This window comes from Cannabis sativa, chromosome 5 (genome assembly GCF_029168945.1).
Source record: "Cannabis sativa cultivar Pink pepper isolate KNU-18-1 chromosome 5, ASM2916894v1, whole genome shotgun sequence".
NCBI classification, from domain to species: domain Eukaryota; kingdom Viridiplantae; phylum Streptophyta; class Magnoliopsida; order Rosales; family Cannabaceae; genus Cannabis; species Cannabis sativa.
This window is the reverse complement of record NC_083605.1, coordinates 9447495-9468603: the sequence shown is the minus strand read 5'-3', so window position 1 is coordinate 9468603 and position 21109 is coordinate 9447495. Positions and strand designations below refer to the sequence as shown.

The following is a 21109-nucleotide window of genomic DNA, read 5'->3' as shown; positions in this document are numbered from 1 at the left end:
TATATATTAGAGTACAATGTTAAAAATTAATGCAAATATATTATAAAGTTTTTTTGTGTGTTAAATATAGCACAAGTTTTACATCAGAGGGTCTGACCATCTTTAAGTGTAAATTTTGTGATACATTTGATTCAGAAAATGAGTCAATATAATATTTAGCCAAAATTTTACAATATACTAAGATTTAAATAAATTTTATTTTAACAGAAAGTTCTAAAAAAATCAATAAAAATATTATATTTTTATTAAAAGTATATAAAAACTTTATTAAATATATAGATAGTGTTAGAAGATGAAATAACCTAAAATATAATTTATATATAATCTAGAATACAATATTAATATATATAAGAGTTAGGGATACATAATTAATTGATTCATATCAATAATCTTAATTTGATAGTGCAATACTATCAATTAAGTCTTTCTTCCTAGTTGTCTAAATCAAAAGTAGTTTTAATTTCTATTTGCTTATAAAAATATACAATTGTGATGAGACAATATGTATAGGATCATCCTTTCAACAAAAATATGTATAAGATCATGGGTTTTGGTCGGAATGAAATTTCAAAGAGACTTATGCGATCACTTTTGTGTAAAATGCTTAAACTTATAGAGTTGATCTAATTGATCATGAAATCCGAAATTGAAAAAACAAAGTTTAAACGGATTATAATATATATCTCATCCAATTTTAAAATTAAATATGTAGAAACATTGTACAGTAATAGTTAATGATATATGCACAATTAATTTTAGTTTATAATCAGTAAAATTAAAAAACTCAAAATAAATGTCATAATATAATCTCACACAAAACTTTAAACTTTAAACTTAAAATTCTCACAAATTAAATAATCAACAATTTTATGCAAATAATATATCAAAAGAAAGAGAATTTCATGAAGAATAAAACTCCTATAGTTTAAGATTAAAAATTGAAAAATTTTAACATATAATAATTACAAAAGTAATATGTAATTAGATACAATATCAATTGTTATATAAATTATAGGTCCTAAATCATATACAATTAGCAATCTGATTCCACATATTAGAAAATTAAATAACCCAAGATACAATTTGTATATAATATAGAACACAATAATAATGTATAAGAATTAGGGATATATTCCTGATTACTCCATAGCAATTACCTTAATTTGATAGCACAATACTATCAACTAAGTCTTCATTTCTAGATCTCTAAATCAGAAGCATTTTTAATTTCTATCTGATTATCAAAAGTATACAACTGTAATAAGATAATATATATCTATAGAGTTAGAGAAGAGAGTTAGATATATAATCTTAGTTGGAGTAGGTCTGCTCGTCAAAGTCTTTCAGTTAACTAAAAAGTCCACAATCACTAATAATTGGGCTATATATTAACACAATAAAAAAAAACCAATCAACCTAAATTTTGATAAAACTAAAAAAAAAATTAATGTAAGCTTAAATAGAAAATTTAACTCATAAAAATATAAAAAATTATTAATTATATTAATGTGTAGTAAAATAATAAATAAAAAAGTCGTATATATATTGTGGTATAAAATTTAACTTATATTATATTTTGTACTAAATTTAGCACATATTTTAATACTACCATATTTTAGTAGTTGAATTTTATGAACATAGTTTAAAAATTTCATATATAAAACATTTATATCACCTACGGGGATGGTCATCATAATTTAGCACATATTTTAGTTATTTGCAATTATTATTATGAGAGTACTTGGCATACGTAAACTTATAAGAATGGAGACAATTTGGTAGATATGTATCTATGATGATGGGCAGATATAAATTTATTCACCAATTTACTCTTTTTAACCAAAATGTAATCAAACATATTATTTCAATTTTTGGATCTTATTCTTTTCTCTAAATATTCCTTTAAAGAACAAATCTGTATATTAGATATTTGAAAACGACTTCTTACTACGTAATTATTTTTAGAAAGGAATGAAAATAAAAACTTGATTTAACTATATTTCCTCACCAAACAAAAACATAAATCAATGTGCTGCATGCACTTGTTTTTTATTTTTTCTTTTTTCACTCTTAACTTTTATCAATTAAGAAAAAAAAAATACTTGTTAAAATATACAAATTTGTCTTCTTCTTTCTTTTTTTAGGATGAACAAACGTATAAACTTGTCATGAGACTCTTGACTGATAACGTACAAATATTTATTATATATATTACATGAGAAAGAAAAGAAAAAAAACGCTTACATTATCATTTTTAAATTTTCTCATTATATCATCTGTTACAAAAATAAAATATCATCAAATAACGTTTCATTGATACTAGTTTATTTTATATTAGAGTTAATATTTTGGCTCATTCTCTTTCAGCTCACTTCCTTATTGGGCCTATACCTTGTGTATACATAAAGCCTCTCTTGCTTTGTAAGAACTTAATGACCTAATAATAATAAGGCATTTTGACTGTCGTTTATATTCAAAATGAGAGTTTCCCTCTCTGACATGGTATCAGAGTAGGAGTTTTGAACATGATGCTTGCACCAATTTCACGAGACACAAATTGAAGAATTCATGACATCACGGTGTTGTTGTATCGATCCTAAGCAGATAGAGATGGATTGTCGTGTTGTCTGAGAGAAGATCCAAGAAAGCACACTAAAGTTAATTCATGTCAGCACCAAAAACAACATTGTCGATATTTTCACAAACTTCTATTTCCTACTTATTTCCATACACTTGTAACCAAGATGAACCTGAAAAATTTATACAATTCATCTCAAAAAGGGGGTATTAGAATTAATATTTTGGCCCATTCTCATTTAGCCCACTTCCTTATTGAGCCTATACCTTGTGTATACATATAACCTCTCATACTTTGTAACAACTTAATGACCTAATAACACTAAGGCATTTTGACTGCTATTTAATTATATTCAAAATGAGAGTTTTCTTCTCTAATATTTTATTTTATTTTACTTTTTTAAAAAACATTAAGTAGAGACTATATAGATAGAGAATAACTTTGACATAATTAAATCAAACATAAAAATAAGAGTAGTTTGCAGCATAAATACCTAAGTTTTATGTCGAGTAGCAGATAAATACGTAAGTCGTATTTTTGGCGGTAAAAATACCTTCCGTCACTGGTGTGGAACTTCCGTAGGTACCTGGACGTTATGTGCCAAGTTAGTATCCACGTGTCATTCTTTGATTAGTCCACGTCATTTAATTTTAAAATTTTATTTGTAAATCAATTTAAAAATTAAAAATAAAATAAAAATAGTTTTAAAATAAAATAAAATAATAAATATTTAATATTCATATTTGTATTTTAATTAAATTAAAATAAAATAAATCATTAATTAAAACTCAAAACCTAAAACTAATTCACAAAACACCAGTAATCTTGCCCTTTTCTTCTTCGTCCCCTTCATTGTCCTCTTCTTCTTCCTGCCCTTTTCTTCTTGCTGAAAACCAGTAATCTTGTCTACATCTCTATCCCATTTCTCTATCAAAAATCCTAATTTATTTTCCCCATTTTTCACAGAGAACTTAAGCCGGAGAACGTTCTGCTCGACTCCAGAGGGAACCTCAAGCTCGCTGATTTCGGCTCTACTGAGTGGCTTAACGAGGATGGCTTGGTCGAATGGGTGGTGGGTACACCGTATTATGTGGCGCCGGAGGTTCTTTTGGGCAGAGAGTACAACGAGATTTTCCAGTCTGTTTTGAGGGGAAACTTGAGGTTTCCGACGAGGATTTTCCGGTCAGTTTCTCCATCGGCTAAGGATCTGTTGAGAAAGATAATCTGTAAGGATTCTTCCAGAAGATTAATTGTTGAACAGGCACTAAGTTTCTTTCTTTTTTGCAATTTTGGTTTTAATATCTTGTCTAAGGTTGATATTTTCTTGAATCTAAATATGGGTATCAACCTCACTATAGTGTATAAAGATTGTTCTGAAATTACTCTTTGAACCTTGCAATTTTTATGTTGGTTTTCTACGACTAATCTCTGTTTTAGGTTTACCACAGAGTGAACACATTAATGATACATCCCCAATAAGATGCATGAGATTAGTTATCGTAGGATAATGATATTCATAGACTAATTGTTGGAATTTATTTTTCCAGGATCTTAGATCTACTCACAAGTATGTTTATTAACATCCTAAATATGAACTTTCTAAAATGATGAAATAAACACATATAAAGTTTAGGAAACCTTACATTGGGTGCAGCGGAATAATGTGACTCATTCCGTTCAGATATCTAGCCCTTGATTCCTTTCTGTAGCAGAGCATTATCAATATCTGAACCTGGATCTCTTTCTCTGAATCTTTGATGCTGAAACCTCCTTCTTGCTGAAAGTCTTTCTTCACGATCTTCCTCACTATGATTGAGGTATCACTTGCTGTGTGTGGGCACTACTCATACACTAAGAATTTCGAAATTCAAGAGGGAAGAGAAAGAAGAAGTGGCAGCTAAAGATAGGGAGAGAGAAAGGCTCAGGTTTTTCTCTGAAGGAAAAATAGAAAATTTAAGTGTAAATTTCCTGAAGCCTTCACTATCTATTTATAGCATTCCACTAGGGTTAGGTTTGAATTATTTGGCATTAAAATAATGAAAATATCAGAGGGAAAAACCCTACAAAAGTGGCCGGCCATGCAAGGTGGATTTGGGCCTCACTTTTGCAATTTTGCAGTTTTATCTTTTCTGCATCTGATTTTCTCAAAAACGCCAATTTTCTAATTCAACCATTTAAATGCCAATTCTAACTATTTAATAACTATAAATAATTATTAAATAATATTGTCATTTATCATATTTATTAATTGAACCATACAAAGTATCATAATTAACAAATATGCCCCTATAAACTCTTTCTTTACAATTTCGCCCTTACTTAGTGAAAATTTCACAAATAGACATAGTCTAATTTGAGAATTATAATTGATTAATCAAAACCAATTATATGAGTCTTACAAGCAATATTATCTCAACTAGTGGGGGGACCATGGGTCTATATAACCGAGCTTCCAATAAGTAGATCAAGAATTTAGCACTAAAATTCACTAACTTATTAATTCTTCGTTGAATCCACGCATAGAACTTAGAATTGCACTCTCAGTATATAGAATGCTCTATATGTTCCACCATATAGACACATCATTAGTTATCCATTGTTATAATCCTTATGTGATCAATGATCCTCTATATGAATGATCTACACTGTAAAGGGATTAGATTACCGTTACACCCTACAATGTATTTTATCCTTAAAACACTTGACCCCGTATAAATGATATTTCAGCTTATGTGAAATGAGTACTCCACCATTTATGTTCGTTTGGTCAAGCTCGAAGGAGATCATCCTTTGCTTACTATTCGCCAGATAGAAGCTATAGATTCCATGTTTATGATAGCGCTCCCACTCAATTGCACTACCGTGTTCCCAAAATGTACGTATCACCCTGACCTAAAAGTAGGCTTAACTAACAAATCAAAGAACACGAATAGCCTTTCAAGATTGAGCCTAATCATATCAGGATTAAGATCATTTGATCTAGGATCAACTAGGCGATATTGACCTGAATAGATATTACGGTAAGTTTAATAAATCTAAGTCAAAGTTCAATATCGGTCCCTTCTGATGCATACTCCATGCATCCAACCTGAGCTTTACTTTAACCAATGCTCTGGAAAGAACATAGCACTTCTCCAAATGCAAGTAAACTCTGTTGTAGATTATCATATCAGTAAAACCCTATGTCTGATAAATCTAGGAAACTTTATTCACATAGTCATGTTTACTTTCCAATGTATTGACGGCACAATAAACAGGATCAAGTATGTGAAAAGGGTTTCAGATGAATTTATACATTATGTACATATAATCATGAAATAAATCATGTGAACCATGCAACATTAAATGTTATTTCTGATCTATATTAGTAAGTAAATCTGATTATATTGAAATGAGTTTTATTTAGGGCATAAAACCCAACACTAATGGCATGAGGAGTGATTTAACAAATTTCCGGGTTAGGTTTGTACTTACAGTAATGTATAATTGTTCATTGTCAAAAGTATTTTCTGGGTTTTTTTTTTATTATTACTCAAGTTTTTCTGGGTTTTCTTGGTGGTTCGATTTTTGTTGTCAATTTGATTTTGCTAGATAGATGTTGGTGAGTGATGAGGTTTTTGACCGCATTTGATGTTGCTACAGGTAGATCTGAGTAAAAAAAATTTGGGGAAGAATAATGGATGAATTTGAATTGGGGTTAGAAATTTTCTGGGTTCAGGAGCAATGGATGAATTTGAATGTATACTAAATGTGTTTAATTTTATTTTAAGTATGTAATTTAGTTTTTTTAATAAATTATGTTTAATTGTAATATAATTTTTACATTTTTAATGATTTTTTTAATATTAAAATACTTTTTAAATGTTTAAATTAATTTTTTAAATAAAATATATAAATTAAATGACGTGCACTAATCAAAGAATGACACGTGGACTCTAACCTGGCACATAACGGCCAGGTACCTACGGAAGTTCCACACTAGTGACGGAAGGTATTTTTACCGCCAAAAATACGACTTAGGTATTTATCTGCTATTCGGCATAAAACTTAGGTATTTATGCCGCAAATTACTCTAAAAATAACAAAAAAAAAATTACAAAATACGGTTTGTACTGAATTTTTAACATTTTTATAGTTTTTTTAGACTTTAATTACATAAAATACGGTTTTTTTTATAACGTACTATTATTATTTTGTTGTTAATTTTATATTATTTTTCTGTTATTTTGTTATTATTTTAATGTTGTTTCGTGTTACTTTCATATATTTTTTTTATTTTCTTATATTTTCATATAATATCATAAAAATATTAAAAAAAATACTTAAAATATAAAATTAGAAAAATTTTACAAAAATTAGTATTTTATTTAATTATTTAATTATTTCAATAAATTTTGTGATATGTGAATTAAAAGTTACTGCAGGGGTATTTCAGTCAAAATACATAACTTTTTATAATAAAAATAATAATAAATAAAATTTGCCGTGTTCTCATTCGTCAATGGTGTGCACGTGTGCTAGATCCACATCCACTTTGCATTTCGATGGTTTTTTGTGCGCACCCCTCGTGCGTGCGACAGCGACACTCTCTTTTTTTGTTTTTTAATTTTTTTTTTTAAAAAAATTAATAATTATTTATTTATTTATTTATGTTTTTCTAATTATTATTTTTTCTCACACAAACAAAACTTGCACGGTTGGTTCTTTTTGAGCCAATTATCCTTTTGGTTTTGTGATAATGATTTTCCAACCTCTTCTTCTTTGGCCTCATTACTCTTTTTTTCATTACCTTTCTCTCACTCTCTCAAAAAGGTTGCTTTCCATTAACTCTTAACTTTTAACCTTTCAAAAGTCACTTTTTAGTAATCTATATATCATCTTATGAGTTATAAAAACTTTTACTTTTCTTATATAAATAAATAAATATAACATAGTTCTTACCTTTTTCTTCTTTAATTAATTTCAATTGCATAATAATTTCAGTACAAATTGGATTACACTACACAGTTCTAAACCATGATTGTTCACTTTCCTTTTTTTTAATTCATTGTTTTAAAAGGGTCATTTAGAAAGTTGTTAATTTAAACATGTTGATAGATTTGTTTTGATTCTAATCATGTGACCATATAATTATTTATTCTTGTTAGTATAAATAAGAACAAAAGTCTAATACATGCATTTCTTTGAATTCCACATATTTTCTTAGTAGTTAAGCATGATTCTCATGGATTCTTTTTTTTTTTGGTGATTTAATGAATTAGTGAAATAAATATTTAATCTAGAAATAAATAATAATAAATAAAAATAACTTTTCTATATGTGATGTGAGCACATAGAAAAGGAAAAGAAAGAGAAGAAAAAGGTGAATGGTCAACATAGGTAAATTCTTATTGGATATTTTCATATATATTATATATTTTACATTTTACCTTTTCAACTTTTACATAGAGTTTCAAAGAATGATGAGCTAACAAAGTTGGGAATTATGATAAAAAAGAAGACCTAATATATTTTTTTTTTCTTTTTAAGAAATAATATATAAAAAGGTGAAGGGGGTGGGGTCCAGAAAGAGGTGCAACCACTGGATATTTTAGAAGCAGACCCCCTAATGGGGTGGCTTTAGGTGTGGTCTATGGTCCTACAAGCCAAAAGCTATACCAGCACACCACATGTTTGAGCTATCAAGTAGGTGGCAGTTCATCTAAAAGCTTTTAATACATTTCAATATTTATATTATTATTAATCTATATATGTTCTTTTATTATTGCACTATCTATCACATTATTTTTACATTGGCATCCTGTTATTAGGATAAATGCAAGCAACGGTCATAGTTGCATGAAATTTCAAGTCTTATTTTAAAGGGATTTTTTCAATAATATACTTAAAATATAAATTATTTACAAAAATACCTTAATAAATCTCAATTATAATAATACCTTGCCACGTCATTAAAAAATACCTTAATTTTAAAATAATATACCTGAAACGAAATTAATCCCAAATTCCGTTTTTTTTATTATTTTCCCGGGTTTTCAAAAGTAACCTTTTGGTTACTTATAATGCTGACAAGAAACTAATTAGTTACTTTTATGTTAAAAAAAAAAAAACTTCTTTTTTAAATTATATAATTTGAGATACAATTTGGTTACTTCTAAAATTTTATTTGTAAACATCTTAATAATCTATAGCTATTTTTAAGTTATATTGTGCTATCTTATTATTTAAAATACATTTGGGTAACTTTAAAGTTTATTTTCAAAACTAATGAGTTTGCCATATAATATAATAAGCTATTATACTTTTTTAAAATAGTAAGCATATATATGAAATAGTTTTATTTAGTATACTTCATAATAATATTCAAATAAAACTATGTAACATACATTTAGTCACTCATATTTTTTTTATTATTATATAAGTATTTTAAATTTTAAAAATAAATTTGATTTGTTAACTAAATAAAAGTTGTAGAATGGTAACTAAACAGTATATAATTTGAGATACATTTTTTGTTCTTCTAAAACTTATTTGTATGCATCTTAATAATAAGTCAGTTATTTTTATGTAATATTATAACATTTTATTATTTAAAATACATTTGAGTAACCTTCAAATTTATTTTATTGTAGAAAGAGTAGAAACTAATTACAAATTAAGTTTTCTTTAATATATAATATAATAGTAACCAATTAGTATATGATTGGTATCATGGCTACCTCAATAGTTTTTTTTTTTTTTTTTGAAATAATAAAAAAAATATATATGTTCTCATATCTTAAAATAATCACATTAAAGAGTAAATCACGATAATGTTTTTTTTAACTTAAATGAGCAACGATATGGTTAGAAAAATAATTTTAAAAATATGGTTACTTTTTGGTTAACTAAATGAAAAAAAAAAACTACTTTTCAGTATGGTCATTTTGACGTGTAAGAAAAATATGTATTTTCTCATCGTCGCCATAATTAATAGTAACTATTTAGTTGCTTATGATACCGACAGTGAAACTTAGAGGCTAGAAGTAACTATGAAGTTACTTTTCCACATAACATAAAAATGATTCATTCTTTTATTAATATGTATTTTTTTATTGATAAAAAAAAATCCAGTTGTTTACGATGTCAATAAAAAATATTGTGATATCAAGATTTTTAGTGGAGACTGATGATATTTTAATTTATAAATTAACATAATAGTAATTAGTTACTTGTTTATAAAAATTTTAATTTTATAATTATAAATTGTTGAAATGTAACTAATAAGTATATAATTGATACGGTAAGCAATTAAATAGTGACTTTAATTTTGAAAAAGTTGAAAAAAATACATACTTTTTACGTTTTAAAATAATCACATTAACAAGTAAATGACAATGATAATATTTTTGAAATTAATAATGTAATCAAAAATTATTTTTAAAATTAGAAACGAAATAGAAATTGATAATGTTAGAGAGAGAAAGAAACAAGTGAAAGATAAAAGAAAAAGAAATAAAAATTAATAGGAATGCAACATGTATGTATATGCTAAGTAAAATCAAACCAACAGCAAAAAAGTTAAAAAGGAAAAAAACAAACTTATAACCGGTAAATTACGGTACTTTATAATGGGCAAAGTTATTTGTGTAATTTAATTGTAAAATACGTGTATAGATGTAAATTATCCTATTTTAAATCATAACAGTAGCCCCATTAATGGTCACCATCAAACTCCACATTTATATCTTGACGTGACTCACCTTTTGGGCTTTGCATCTACATAATACAATACTATGGGCCTTATTTAAAGCCCATTGGGACGGTTATGTGCCTAAAATGACACATTTCTTTCTCTCTCTCTTGTGTGTGGCAATTTTTTGTTTACATTAAGATACTGTGTTTTTAAATTTTTAGAATTTTGATTTTAAAAATGAGAATAAAAAATAATTTTTTTGTCATTTTACAAATTTAATAATGTTTAGCTAATATTTTGTAAAAACTATTTTTAGATTTTTTTACTAAAAAAAAAATCAATATTCTACCATGATATGAACTCAGTCCCACCCCAATTCCGGACCCGGCCCCAAACCCTACCCGCATCTTGAATATGGACCCCAAATCGAGACCGAGACCTGGTGTCTAGATTCGGACCTGAGCCCGAAATCTAGACCAAGACCCCGGCTCTAGACCCAAATATGTAAGAGAAAATATATAAAAAAAAATAAAAAATGTTAGACAAAAAAAATAAAAATTATTTTTAAAAATAGAAAACAATATATAATTTTTTATTTTTTTTTTAGTTTTTTACTCAATTTTCATAAAATTATTTTTATTAGTTTTTAAAAAATGTTTTTTATTTTTAAAACTGAAAACCCCCTAAATTTCTTACAGTTTTTATTTTTTAATTAGTATATTTTTCTTACAGTCCCACAAAAGAACATGAGAACAATATACTACAACTATAAAAGCAATATGAAAATAATATTAAAGTGACATAGACACGTAGTATAAATATTTGGTGAAAACGATATAAAATAGCTGTTTGTATTCTTGTAAAAGAAAAAAAGAGCATTTTAATATTTTATAATTTTTTAATAAACTATAAGTTTGTATTTTTATAATATTTTAATCTTTTTTGGTTAATTATGAAAAGAAAATAAAAATCAATGTTTTCCATGACAGTGGACAACTGAGCCCAACGCAATGATGTTTTCTGCATTTGAAAACAGCTGACAAAGCCCGTTGGGCTTGTTTAGGGTTGTGCAGGAATACTTCTTTTTTGTATTCATTAAACAAAAATACCCTTATATTATATTTTATTAAAATTTACCTACTTTTATGATTGAGTTGCCTAATATACCCTTACCCCTTCACTTAAATGTAGCACATGATTTATATTAATCTAAAGGATATAATGGAAACATCATATATATAAAAGTGAGTATATCTCAATGAATATGAAAATGAAGGTAAAAATAAAAATAAATAAAACAAGGTGGTATACAATGCAATTTTCTGTGTTGCGCACTACAGTGAACAATAGAGCCCAAAAGTGTGTCCAAAAAGAGTCGGGCTTTGTTGTTTGTAATAAAGCTGGTAAAGTATTTGAGTCCAACAAAATACCCGATAGAAACATGGCTTTGTTTGTCACTTTTAACTATTTTTTAGGGATTATTTCCCAAAAACATAAAAACAATAAAAAAAAATATAAAATTACGATTTTACAGAATTTTAAATATTTTTACGAATTTTTTGAAATTATTTATAGAAAATACGGTCTTTTTATGTTGTAATATTGTTAATTTGTTGTTGATTTTTTGTTATCTGTATGTTATTTTTTGTTATTATTTTGATGTTATTTTCATGTTACTTTTATGTAGTTTTCTTGTTGATTTTATGTTGTTTTCGTGTTATTTTTTAGAAAACCGTAAAAATGTAAAAAAAAATATTCTTTGAACGTAAAAATGTAAATATTTTACAAAAAATGATGCTTTATGTAATTATTCATATTTTTTTATGACAATTTACATTTATTATTGTTTTTGTGGGTTTCTTTTGTTTAATTTTAGAAGATTTTATATTAAAAGTTTTCTCTCTCTGCTTAGGCTCTTGCAGCACTCTGCTGAAGCCATGGCGAAAACAAGGTCGAAGAGGGGGGGAAAGCTGAAATCTGATCCTAAGAAACCGAAGAAAGATGGAAATCGAGTTGGTCAAGTGGAGTTGCAGACTCAAATGAGCGACCCTGCTGAGGTCGAGCCGTTAGAACTCACTGGAAGTGAAGACGAAGCATGTGAAATTGGCCAAGGGAGAAGGAGCTTGAGATCGAACCAGGGGTATCTATTTCAAGAACCACTGTCTCCCCGAAGTTCACTACGAGAAATCCAAAGACAAGAGGAAGTTCAGCGCGATTTTGTGAGCTTTCTCAAGGCAACTGAGCAATGTAACAGTAACCTATCCAAAGGTATGAACCCTACACCTCCTATACTGAGATCTGCAACTGTGGTGAGGAATTTAAAGAATTCATTTAAGAGTTCCCAGCAGAATAGGAAGGTGAAGATAGAGTTAGAAGACATCGAGGATGAGATTAACTATTGGAAGCCTTCATTGGTGTGTTATGTCCTTGGATCCAATCCACCATTACACATCCTTGAAGGCTTTGCCAAACGTAAATGGAGTGAGAAAGTGGACAAAGTCAAGCTATTAGCATATGGTGTGTTCTTAATCAGATTCAATTTTGTTGAGCAGAGAGATGAGGTATTGAATGGGGGCTACATTTTCTTTAATAGAAAATCGGTTATTATGAAGCCATGGGACCCGAATTCAAGCTTCAAGAAAGAAGATGTAAAACTGGTGCCAATTTGGATACAATTAGAGGATTTAGAGCTCAAGTACTGGGGGGAGAAGTCTTTGTTTAAAATTGTTGGACAATTGGGAAAGCCTATTATGGTTGATGCGATTACAAGAGAAAGAGAAAGGCTTATGTTCCCAAGAGTACTCATTGAGGTTAGCATTGAGCAAGAGCTGCCAGGATTAATTGAATTTGAGAATGAGCATGGAAACAATGCTTCTGTAGTGGTTCAGTATGAATGGAAGCCAAGCTTGTGTCAACATTGCTTTGGAATGGGCCATTTGACAGCTGAATGCAAAAAGCAAACTCAGGCCAAGAAAGAATGGGTTGTGAAGGCTGATAACAGAGTAGACAAAACAAAAAAGATTCAAGATGAAGAGGGATTTCAACTGATTACTAAGGGAAAGAAAACCAGAATTCAGGAAATTCCTGCAAAAACCGAAACACAAAATGCTTTTAGCATTCTAATAGCAACAGTGGAAGAGCAGCAAGAAGTACAAGAGCCATTGGTCGGGCCAAAATAGAATAACACAAGAGGGGGGGGGGGGGGGAGGGAGATCCCTCTCTTGGAAATGGATAAGTTCCTTTGTTGGAATGTCTGAGGGGCCAACAACACTAAAAAACAAAGACCAATCAAGCAACTTATTCATACTCAGGGTGTTGGTTTTGCAGGGCTCCTCGAGACAAAGGTCAAGGTTCACAAATTAGGGACCCTGTACCTTAATGTGTTCGATGGATGGTGTTTTTCAACAAATATTGCTTGGCATTGAGGTGGAAGGATCGTCATTGCTTGGAATCCGGTAAGATACATTGTTGATATTATTAAATGTACAAGTCAACGAATGCATTTAAAAATTTCTAGAATGGATCATACCTTTAGTAGCTTTGCTACTATCATTTATGCTTTCAATGATAAGAATGGTAGAGAGATGCTTTGGAAGGATTTGGCAGATCTAGCAACAAAGGATAAATGGTTTTTAATGGGAGATTTTAATGATATTCTTTGAAAGGAGGAGAGAATAGGTCATAAAGTCAAGTACTATTCGGACATAGCTTTTGCAAATTGTGTTGAGCAGTGTCACTTGGAAGATGTGAAGGCAACCAGGAATTTTTTCACATGGTCGAATAAACAACAAGGGAAAGACAAAATTTGTTCCAAAATTGATAGAGCTATGGCTAATCAAGCTTGGCTAGATCAATATCAAACAGCTGAGGTTAATCTTTTGAGTGAAGGGACTTTTGATCATTCTCCTAGTGTACTATCCTTGTATCCTAAGAGAGTTGAAGGGAGGAAGTCGTTTCGTTATTTCAGAATGTGGAGTAGCTATCCGAGCTTTAGAAATAAGATGCAGGAAGTGTGGAACACACGAGTCTATGGGACCAAGATGTTCCAAGTGGTCTCCAAACTTAAAGCTCTTAAACCGGTCCTAAAAGAGATTAACAAAGCTGGTTTTTCAGACATGCATACTGCTGTACAGAGAGCTCAAGGTGATTTAAGGACCCGCTCAATGTTGAGAAGATTGATAGAGAATTAGCTGCTAAAACTAAGCTAATTCAGGTTCAGCAGGATTACTCAACCTTTTTACAGCAGAAGGCCAAGGTCACTTGGATACAAAATGGTGACTTAAACACTGCAATTTTTCATGCAAGAATCAAGCAAAGAGCAAGACACAACCAGATTTTTTCCATAGAAAGCCAGGATGGAACCATGATTATTGACCCTAATCTGATCTCTTCAGCTTTTGTTGATTACTACAAAGAGCTGCAAGGAACAAGATTGACTAATAGAAGACCAGTGATAAAGAAGATTGTGAGCAGAGGTTCGGTTTTGTCCACACAGCAAGCTGAGGCTTTGATGATGAAATTTACTAAAGATGAAGTAAAAGCTGCTCTCTTTGACATTCCTGGAAATAAGGCCCCAAGGGCAGATGGTTATTCGAGTTTTTTCTTCCAAGATTGCTGGGAGATAGTGGGAGATGACATCTTTGAGGCAGTGACTTCATTTCTGGAATCAGGTAATCTTCTTAAAGAGATCAATGCTACAATTTTGACATTAGTTCCTAAAATGAAATGCCCTAACACAGTTAAAGATTTTAGACCAATAGCTTGTTGCAATGTTATTTATAAGATTACAACAAAGCTTTTGTGTTCTAGAATCAAACTCATTCTCCCAAATTTAGTCTCCATGAACCAAGGAGGCTTTATTAAAGGGAGATTCATAGGGCATAACATAATGATATGTCAAGATTTGTTAAGACATTATGGGAGGAAGAATAATAAACCTTCTTGTATTATCAAGTTAGATCTGCAGAAGGCATATGACACTATAAAATGGGACTTTCTTGAAAAAATGTTGCAGGGACTCTTATTTCCATCTAAATTCATTAAACTTGTCATGACCTGTGTGAGAACCCCACGGTTTTCACTGATGTTTAATGGTACTTTACATAGATATTTTGAGTCAAAAAGAGGTCTTAGACAGGGTGATCCTATGTCCCCGCTTTTATTTGTGCTGGGAATGGAATACCTCACTCGAATAATGGGAAGAATAGGAGAAAAAGAAGACTTCTACTTCCATGACAGATGTGCAGCCACCTCCCTAAATCATTTAGCCTTTGCTGATGATGTATTACTTTTCTACAATGGGGATTTCAGGAGTGTCTACTATTTACTACAAGGCCTCAAGCTATTCTCTGAGACATCTGGATTGAATCCAAATGCTACAAAATCTGTCATGTACACATGTAATATGCATGAGGATCATGTTAGGAGAATTATGGCAATATCTGGCTTTCAGCACCAATCACTGTCCTTCACTTATTTGGGAGTTCCAATTGGTGCAAAAAGAATATCTGGGAAAGATTGTGAGATCCTGGCTGAGAAAATGATAGCAAGAATCAAAGTGTGGAGTTCTAGAAATATCTCCTTTGTGGGGAGAGTGGTTCTAATAAATTCAGTCTTGATGGCCATTCACTCTTATTGGTGTCAAGTATTGATTTTGCCCAAAAAAAATAGTGACCAACATTGAAGCAATATGCAGTCTCTTTCTATGGAATGCCAAAGCTGAGTATCATGGGCAAGGTGCAATTGCTTGGGACTTTATATGTCAACCAAAAGCAGCTGAGGGCATCAGATTCAAGGATATAAGTTCTTGGAATAAAGCGGCAATGGGGAAGTACATTTAGGCTATTGCTAACAAAGAAGATAGTTTGTGGATGAGGTGGATTAATAGTGTCTATCTTCATGATGGTGATTGGTGGGCCTATGAAACACCAAGCCAATCCAGCTGGTATTGGAGGTGTTTAGTGAGGCTCAAGGATCAATTCAAAGCAAGTCAACAGTCCATTATGCTGCAGCAATTTAGCATTACAGCTGGGTACAAGATTCTGGTACAAGCTCCACCAAAAATTCAATGGACAAGGTAGGTTTGGAGTCGTTTAAATGCTCCAAAACATTGTTTCATTCTCTGGCTCACAATGCATCAGCGACTCAAAACAAGAGACCGTTTGTTCAAAATGAAAATTACCACAGATACAAATTGTATCCTTTGCTGTGACAGAGCTGAAACTTTAGAGCATTTGTTCTTTGAATGTCCGAAAGCTACAGATTGTTTGCAGGAAGTCAAGAAGTGGTTAGGGTGGAGAACAATGCATACAAGCCCCCCCAACATCATCAAATGGCTAGGGAGATCAAAGGAGACAAAATTTAAACTGCTGGTTTTTACAGCTGCTGTAGCCGGACTGGTTTATAGCATTTGGCGGATGAGGAACAATGTCCTATGGACCAAAGAAGAGCAATCACTTACAGCCCTACTCAATGAGTTGAAAGCTAACTTGAAACTAAGAATTGAGATGTTTTGGCCAAAAAAAAGTCTCAAATATAGACACACAGTGGTTTCAAAATTTGTAAATACATTGTCAATGTATAATTGTTCTTTATTATAAGCCCTTTTTGGGTGCTATTTGGGTGTAATCAAATGTTCTTGTGCTAATACAATTCCTGATTCATCAAAAAAAAAAAAAAAAAAGATTTTGGTGTAATACTATATTTTAGCATTAAAGAAAATTAGTTATTGTATACATTAAATTTTGTGCCAAATTTAGTTCATGTTAAAAATAATATTAAATTTTGCACAAAATATAATATTATGCCAAATTTAACACACAATAAATACACATTTTTTAATTATAATTTTATCATTGATTATTAATGGTAAGTTTTAATACATATTTTTTATTACAATATTACCAATAATTACTTTTTTAATATTTAATTTATTGATAACTATTATTGCTATTTTACGTTTTGTTATAATTTCCTTATGTTATTGTATATTCGAGCACAATAATAAATATTATAACAAATATAGCATTTCTTAGTTTTTTTTTTTTTTGTCAAATTTAGCACAATATTAGAGGATGGTCTTAAAATTAATGAGTAAAAGTAAAAGTTTAGGTGTCGGTTGGTAATACTTTTGTTTTTTTAATTTTTTTAATCATAAAATGAAAGTAAAATTTTGTTTTTAAAAATTTTGTTTTTGAAAAACAAAAATACGTTTTGTAACCACTTTTGTTTTTCAATTTTAAAAACAGAAAACAAAAGTGTATTCTGTAAATTTTATTTTTATTTTTATTTTTTTATTTTATTTACGTCGGGTCTAAGTCCGAGGTCGAATTCGGGTTAAGGTGCCGTAGGAGGATTTGGGTCCGGGTTTGATCGAAGTCCAAAATATTGATTAAGAAAAAAAAACTATTTAAAAAAATATTGAAAGTGATTTTTTTTGTTTTTAAAATTTTAATTTTCAATTAAAAAAATTGAAAAAGTAAAAACAGTTTTATAGAAAATATTTTTGAAAAATATTTTTATTTTTTCAATTTTAAAAATAGAAAACTGGTTAAAAAAAGGATTACCAAACGCCACCATAGCTTTTTCAAAATTAATTTCAGAATCGGTAGAAATATGGTTAAACCATATTTTAATATGGTAACTACTATAAAGTTGGAATAATTACATAAAAGCGCAATTTTTTGTAAATTATTTTTTATATATATTTTTATGGTTTTCTAAAAAATAACACGAAAATAACATAAAATTAACAAAAAAACTACATAAAAGTAACATGAAAATAACAACAAAATAACATACAGATAACAAAAAATCAACAACAAATTAACAAGATTATAACATAAAAATACCGTATTTTCTGTAAATAAAATCAAAAAAATCGTAAAAATGTTTAAAATTCCGTGAAACTGTATTTTTGTAATTTTTTTGTTGTTTTTGTGAAATAATCCATATAAGGTTATATTCATAAAAAGCTCTCTCTTTTTTTTTTTGTATATTTGAAAACAAAATTGACAAAACCCATCAACCTCGTTAAGTAACTAAGCCCATAGAAGTGTCCGTTTTGTGTAATGTTTTTGTTTTGTTTTTTCTTAGGATAATTTTCTAACTGGAACTGAAACTGATGAAAAAAAATCCATGGCTTTAATTAGCTGAAAAATCCTGAATTGACTTTCTATTGACAATGGTCATGGCTTTGGCAATTCGAGCTCCAACATGTCTGTGTTCTTCTTCATCGTCCACTTGCATAAAACCCACCATCTTTAACTTCTCTTCTTCAGTAAGCTTGCACCCAAAAACCTCAAGATTGCAGCTCTTTTCGCTGTTTCCTCCTCTGGGTCTCGGTCCCTTTTCAACATGGAGTGGTTTGAAACATCTGGGCATTTCAGTTAAGTGGAGATCTTTGAATTTAGGTAAGAAAATAATAATCTTTTTGTGGTCTAGATTGCTGTTTGATTACTCATTTGAGTTTATTTGTTGGGTTGTAAGATTTTGTAATATGATTGTGGTGTTGCAGAGAAGAAGAAGTGTAAAGATAGGGCTGCTTATGCTTCTCTTTTTGGGGTTGGAGCTCCTGAGGCTCTGGTGATTGGAGTGGTTGCTTTGTTAGTTTTTGGTCCAAAAGGTCTGGCTGAGGTTAGTTGCCACTTCCATTGGTGAAATGTTCAGATTGACTTTTTTCCCCTTTTTTATTTTTAAGAAAAATTGTTTATCTTTCTTTTTATTAGCTATTAAATTAGATGAATTCTGGATTTTGGGTATAGTTCTTGCTTTTTGTATGTGTGTCATGTGTGGAAGTATGACAGGGAATATTGAATTACAGTAATGTTTATCTTAATTTATATATACGATGGAAATTCTAGTGTAAAATAAAAGTATTAATACTTTGATTTTTGAAATTGGAGAATGGAGAACTAATCATTTACTTATCCAACTTCACTTAGTGTTGCTAAAGTTTGAGTTTTCATGTGAAATTACTGAAACAAACTTTAAATAAAAATGAAATATGTTAGTAGAGGATGGTAATAATCTTGATATTGAGTCTAACCTATGGTATTGGTAAACTGTTAATTGCAATATATTCTTGTATGAACATCTTGCAGACTATATCTGTATGCAATTAGAACAGCATAAAGACACGACTATCTTTCAAATCCTACAGTTTTCGAGATCATTTTATCATCGAAATTATGTCTAGTTTCTAAAGTATTTGTTTGGCATCACATCACACAGGTTGCTCGCAGTCTAGGGAAGACATTACGCGCTTTTCAGCCCACCATTAAAGAACTTCAGGTACATTTGTAGCATGAGTTTTGACTCTGTTTATAAATTATTACCTTTGTTTTGAAGAAGGTTGATTCCAGGATTATTAATTTGCCTTTTATATGTAGGAAGTTTCTAGGGAATTCAAGAGCACACTTGAAAAGGAGATTGGTTTGGATGAAATTTCAAATTCAAGTCCAAGAATAGATCCATACCAAACCAACACTACTTTCAACTCTTCAGTTTCCAGCACCCAGGAACCCAAGATTGCTGCCGACCCCAGTAAGTGATTTGAGCTTCTGAAATTAATGGCTAGTTGCAATTTACATTGTATATTCATACAGTACATTTTCATTGTTAGAACCTATTTAGTAGGGAACATATATAATTGGTACAAGGCACACTATGAGTGGTTTCACTACTGTGGCTTCATATAATGATCTATCAACTCCCGTTGTGTATTTTTCATATACAATTATTCCATTGATAATATCAATTCATGATTCCTAAGACTGTAGTTTTGGGACATAGGCAACCTCTTTCAGTATTTATTTGTGTTTCAGAAATTAAGGAGCTACAATTCATGTGTCTTGTTGATTTAGTAAATCTTGTGTCACATAAACTGTTCATGGCTCACGAATTTTAGAAATTAAATAGAGGAAAGATATGAAACTCTTGTAGTCACTAATATAAATTATCATTAATCCTATTCATGATATTCATTGTTTACTCTGTCGAAAAGCTAGGGGTGAAACCATCGAAGTTGTTACGTGTAAGTAAATAGGAAGTCTGTATTCATTTTTGCTCAGTTAGGCAGGGCTTTCGCCGATGTGTAATCTATAATTACATAAGATATGACCATTTTGTTTCAACTTTAAAATTCTCATCAGTGGCAATGGTTGCGGTCTGGAAGTAAATTCTAAATCATGCTTGATGAACTTTCACGGTTATATCTTTCTCTTAAAGCGATCTGAAACTGAAACTGAAATCTTACAGGTAGCAGGAGTTCACCCCCAGCTAATGCTTATACCACTGAGGAGTTATTGAAAATTACAGAAGAGCAACTTAAAGCATCTGCTGCTCAACAGCAAGAACAGACATCTCCTCAATCAGAAAGCCCTGTTGAAACTCCAACGAACCCTCAAGACGTTGGAGAACAGCCACCAAATGAAGCTCCAGTTAAGGAAACTGCTGGTGGAACACCCTCAAATCAATAATCTGGAATCAAAACGTGAAGCCTGCTTGAAAAAAAGGGTACCACCAAGAGCCATTGCTAACAAGTCCTTCTGTAGTACCCTCAGTAGCAAACACGTGAGATGTCATATAAACATGAGTTAGGATTGTTTCTTCTCATATTCAAGTTTGGGGCTTGAGTTAGAGAGTCTTGTATTTCATCATAATAGATAGCCATGCAAAATTTTTCTTTCCTAAATTCATTGTAGAGTACTCTTTTGGTTCCCATAACCACGCAAGATATCCTAAATTGTTTAGAATGAATTACTATTGTTACTGTTATTTTTTGTTGGGGTCATAATAAATAAGTGCAATTTAAGGATAATGACTCTTATCCCTTAATTTCTCATTATAGATTTTTT

The 21109-nt window shown here is 30.1% G+C and overlaps 1 protein-coding gene across 1 annotated transcript; it reads left to right on the top strand.

The window, feature by feature from the left end:
* Positions 1-18299: 18299 nt before the first annotated feature.
* LOC115717040 (sec-independent protein translocase protein TATB, chloroplastic) lies at positions 18300-21072 on the top strand. Its single transcript, XM_030645981.2, has 5 exons — positions 18300-18664; positions 18769-18887; positions 19485-19544; positions 19643-19796; positions 20511-21072. Exons 1-5 carry the CDS (start codon positions 18436-18438, stop codon positions 20729-20731), a joined length of 783 nt encoding a protein of 260 aa, XP_030501841.1. The 5' UTR covers positions 18300-18435; the 3' UTR covers positions 20732-21072.
* Positions 21073-21109: the final 37 nt, after the last annotated feature.

Excerpts from the sequence above, each read along its gene's own strand:
- LOC115717040 (XM_030645981.2), top strand. The coding sequence starts at position 18,436 with ATGGTCATGGCTTTGGCAATTCGAGCTCCAACATGTCTGTGTTCTTCT. Across the intron at positions 18,665-18,768 it reads GTGGAGATCTTTGAATTTAG|AGAAGAAGAAGTGTAAAGAT; the intron begins GTAAGAAAATAA and ends GTGGTGTTGCAG. Across the intron at positions 19,545-19,642 it reads CCACCATTAAAGAACTTCAG|GAAGTTTCTAGGGAATTCAA; the intron begins GTACATTTGTAG and ends TTTTATATGTAG.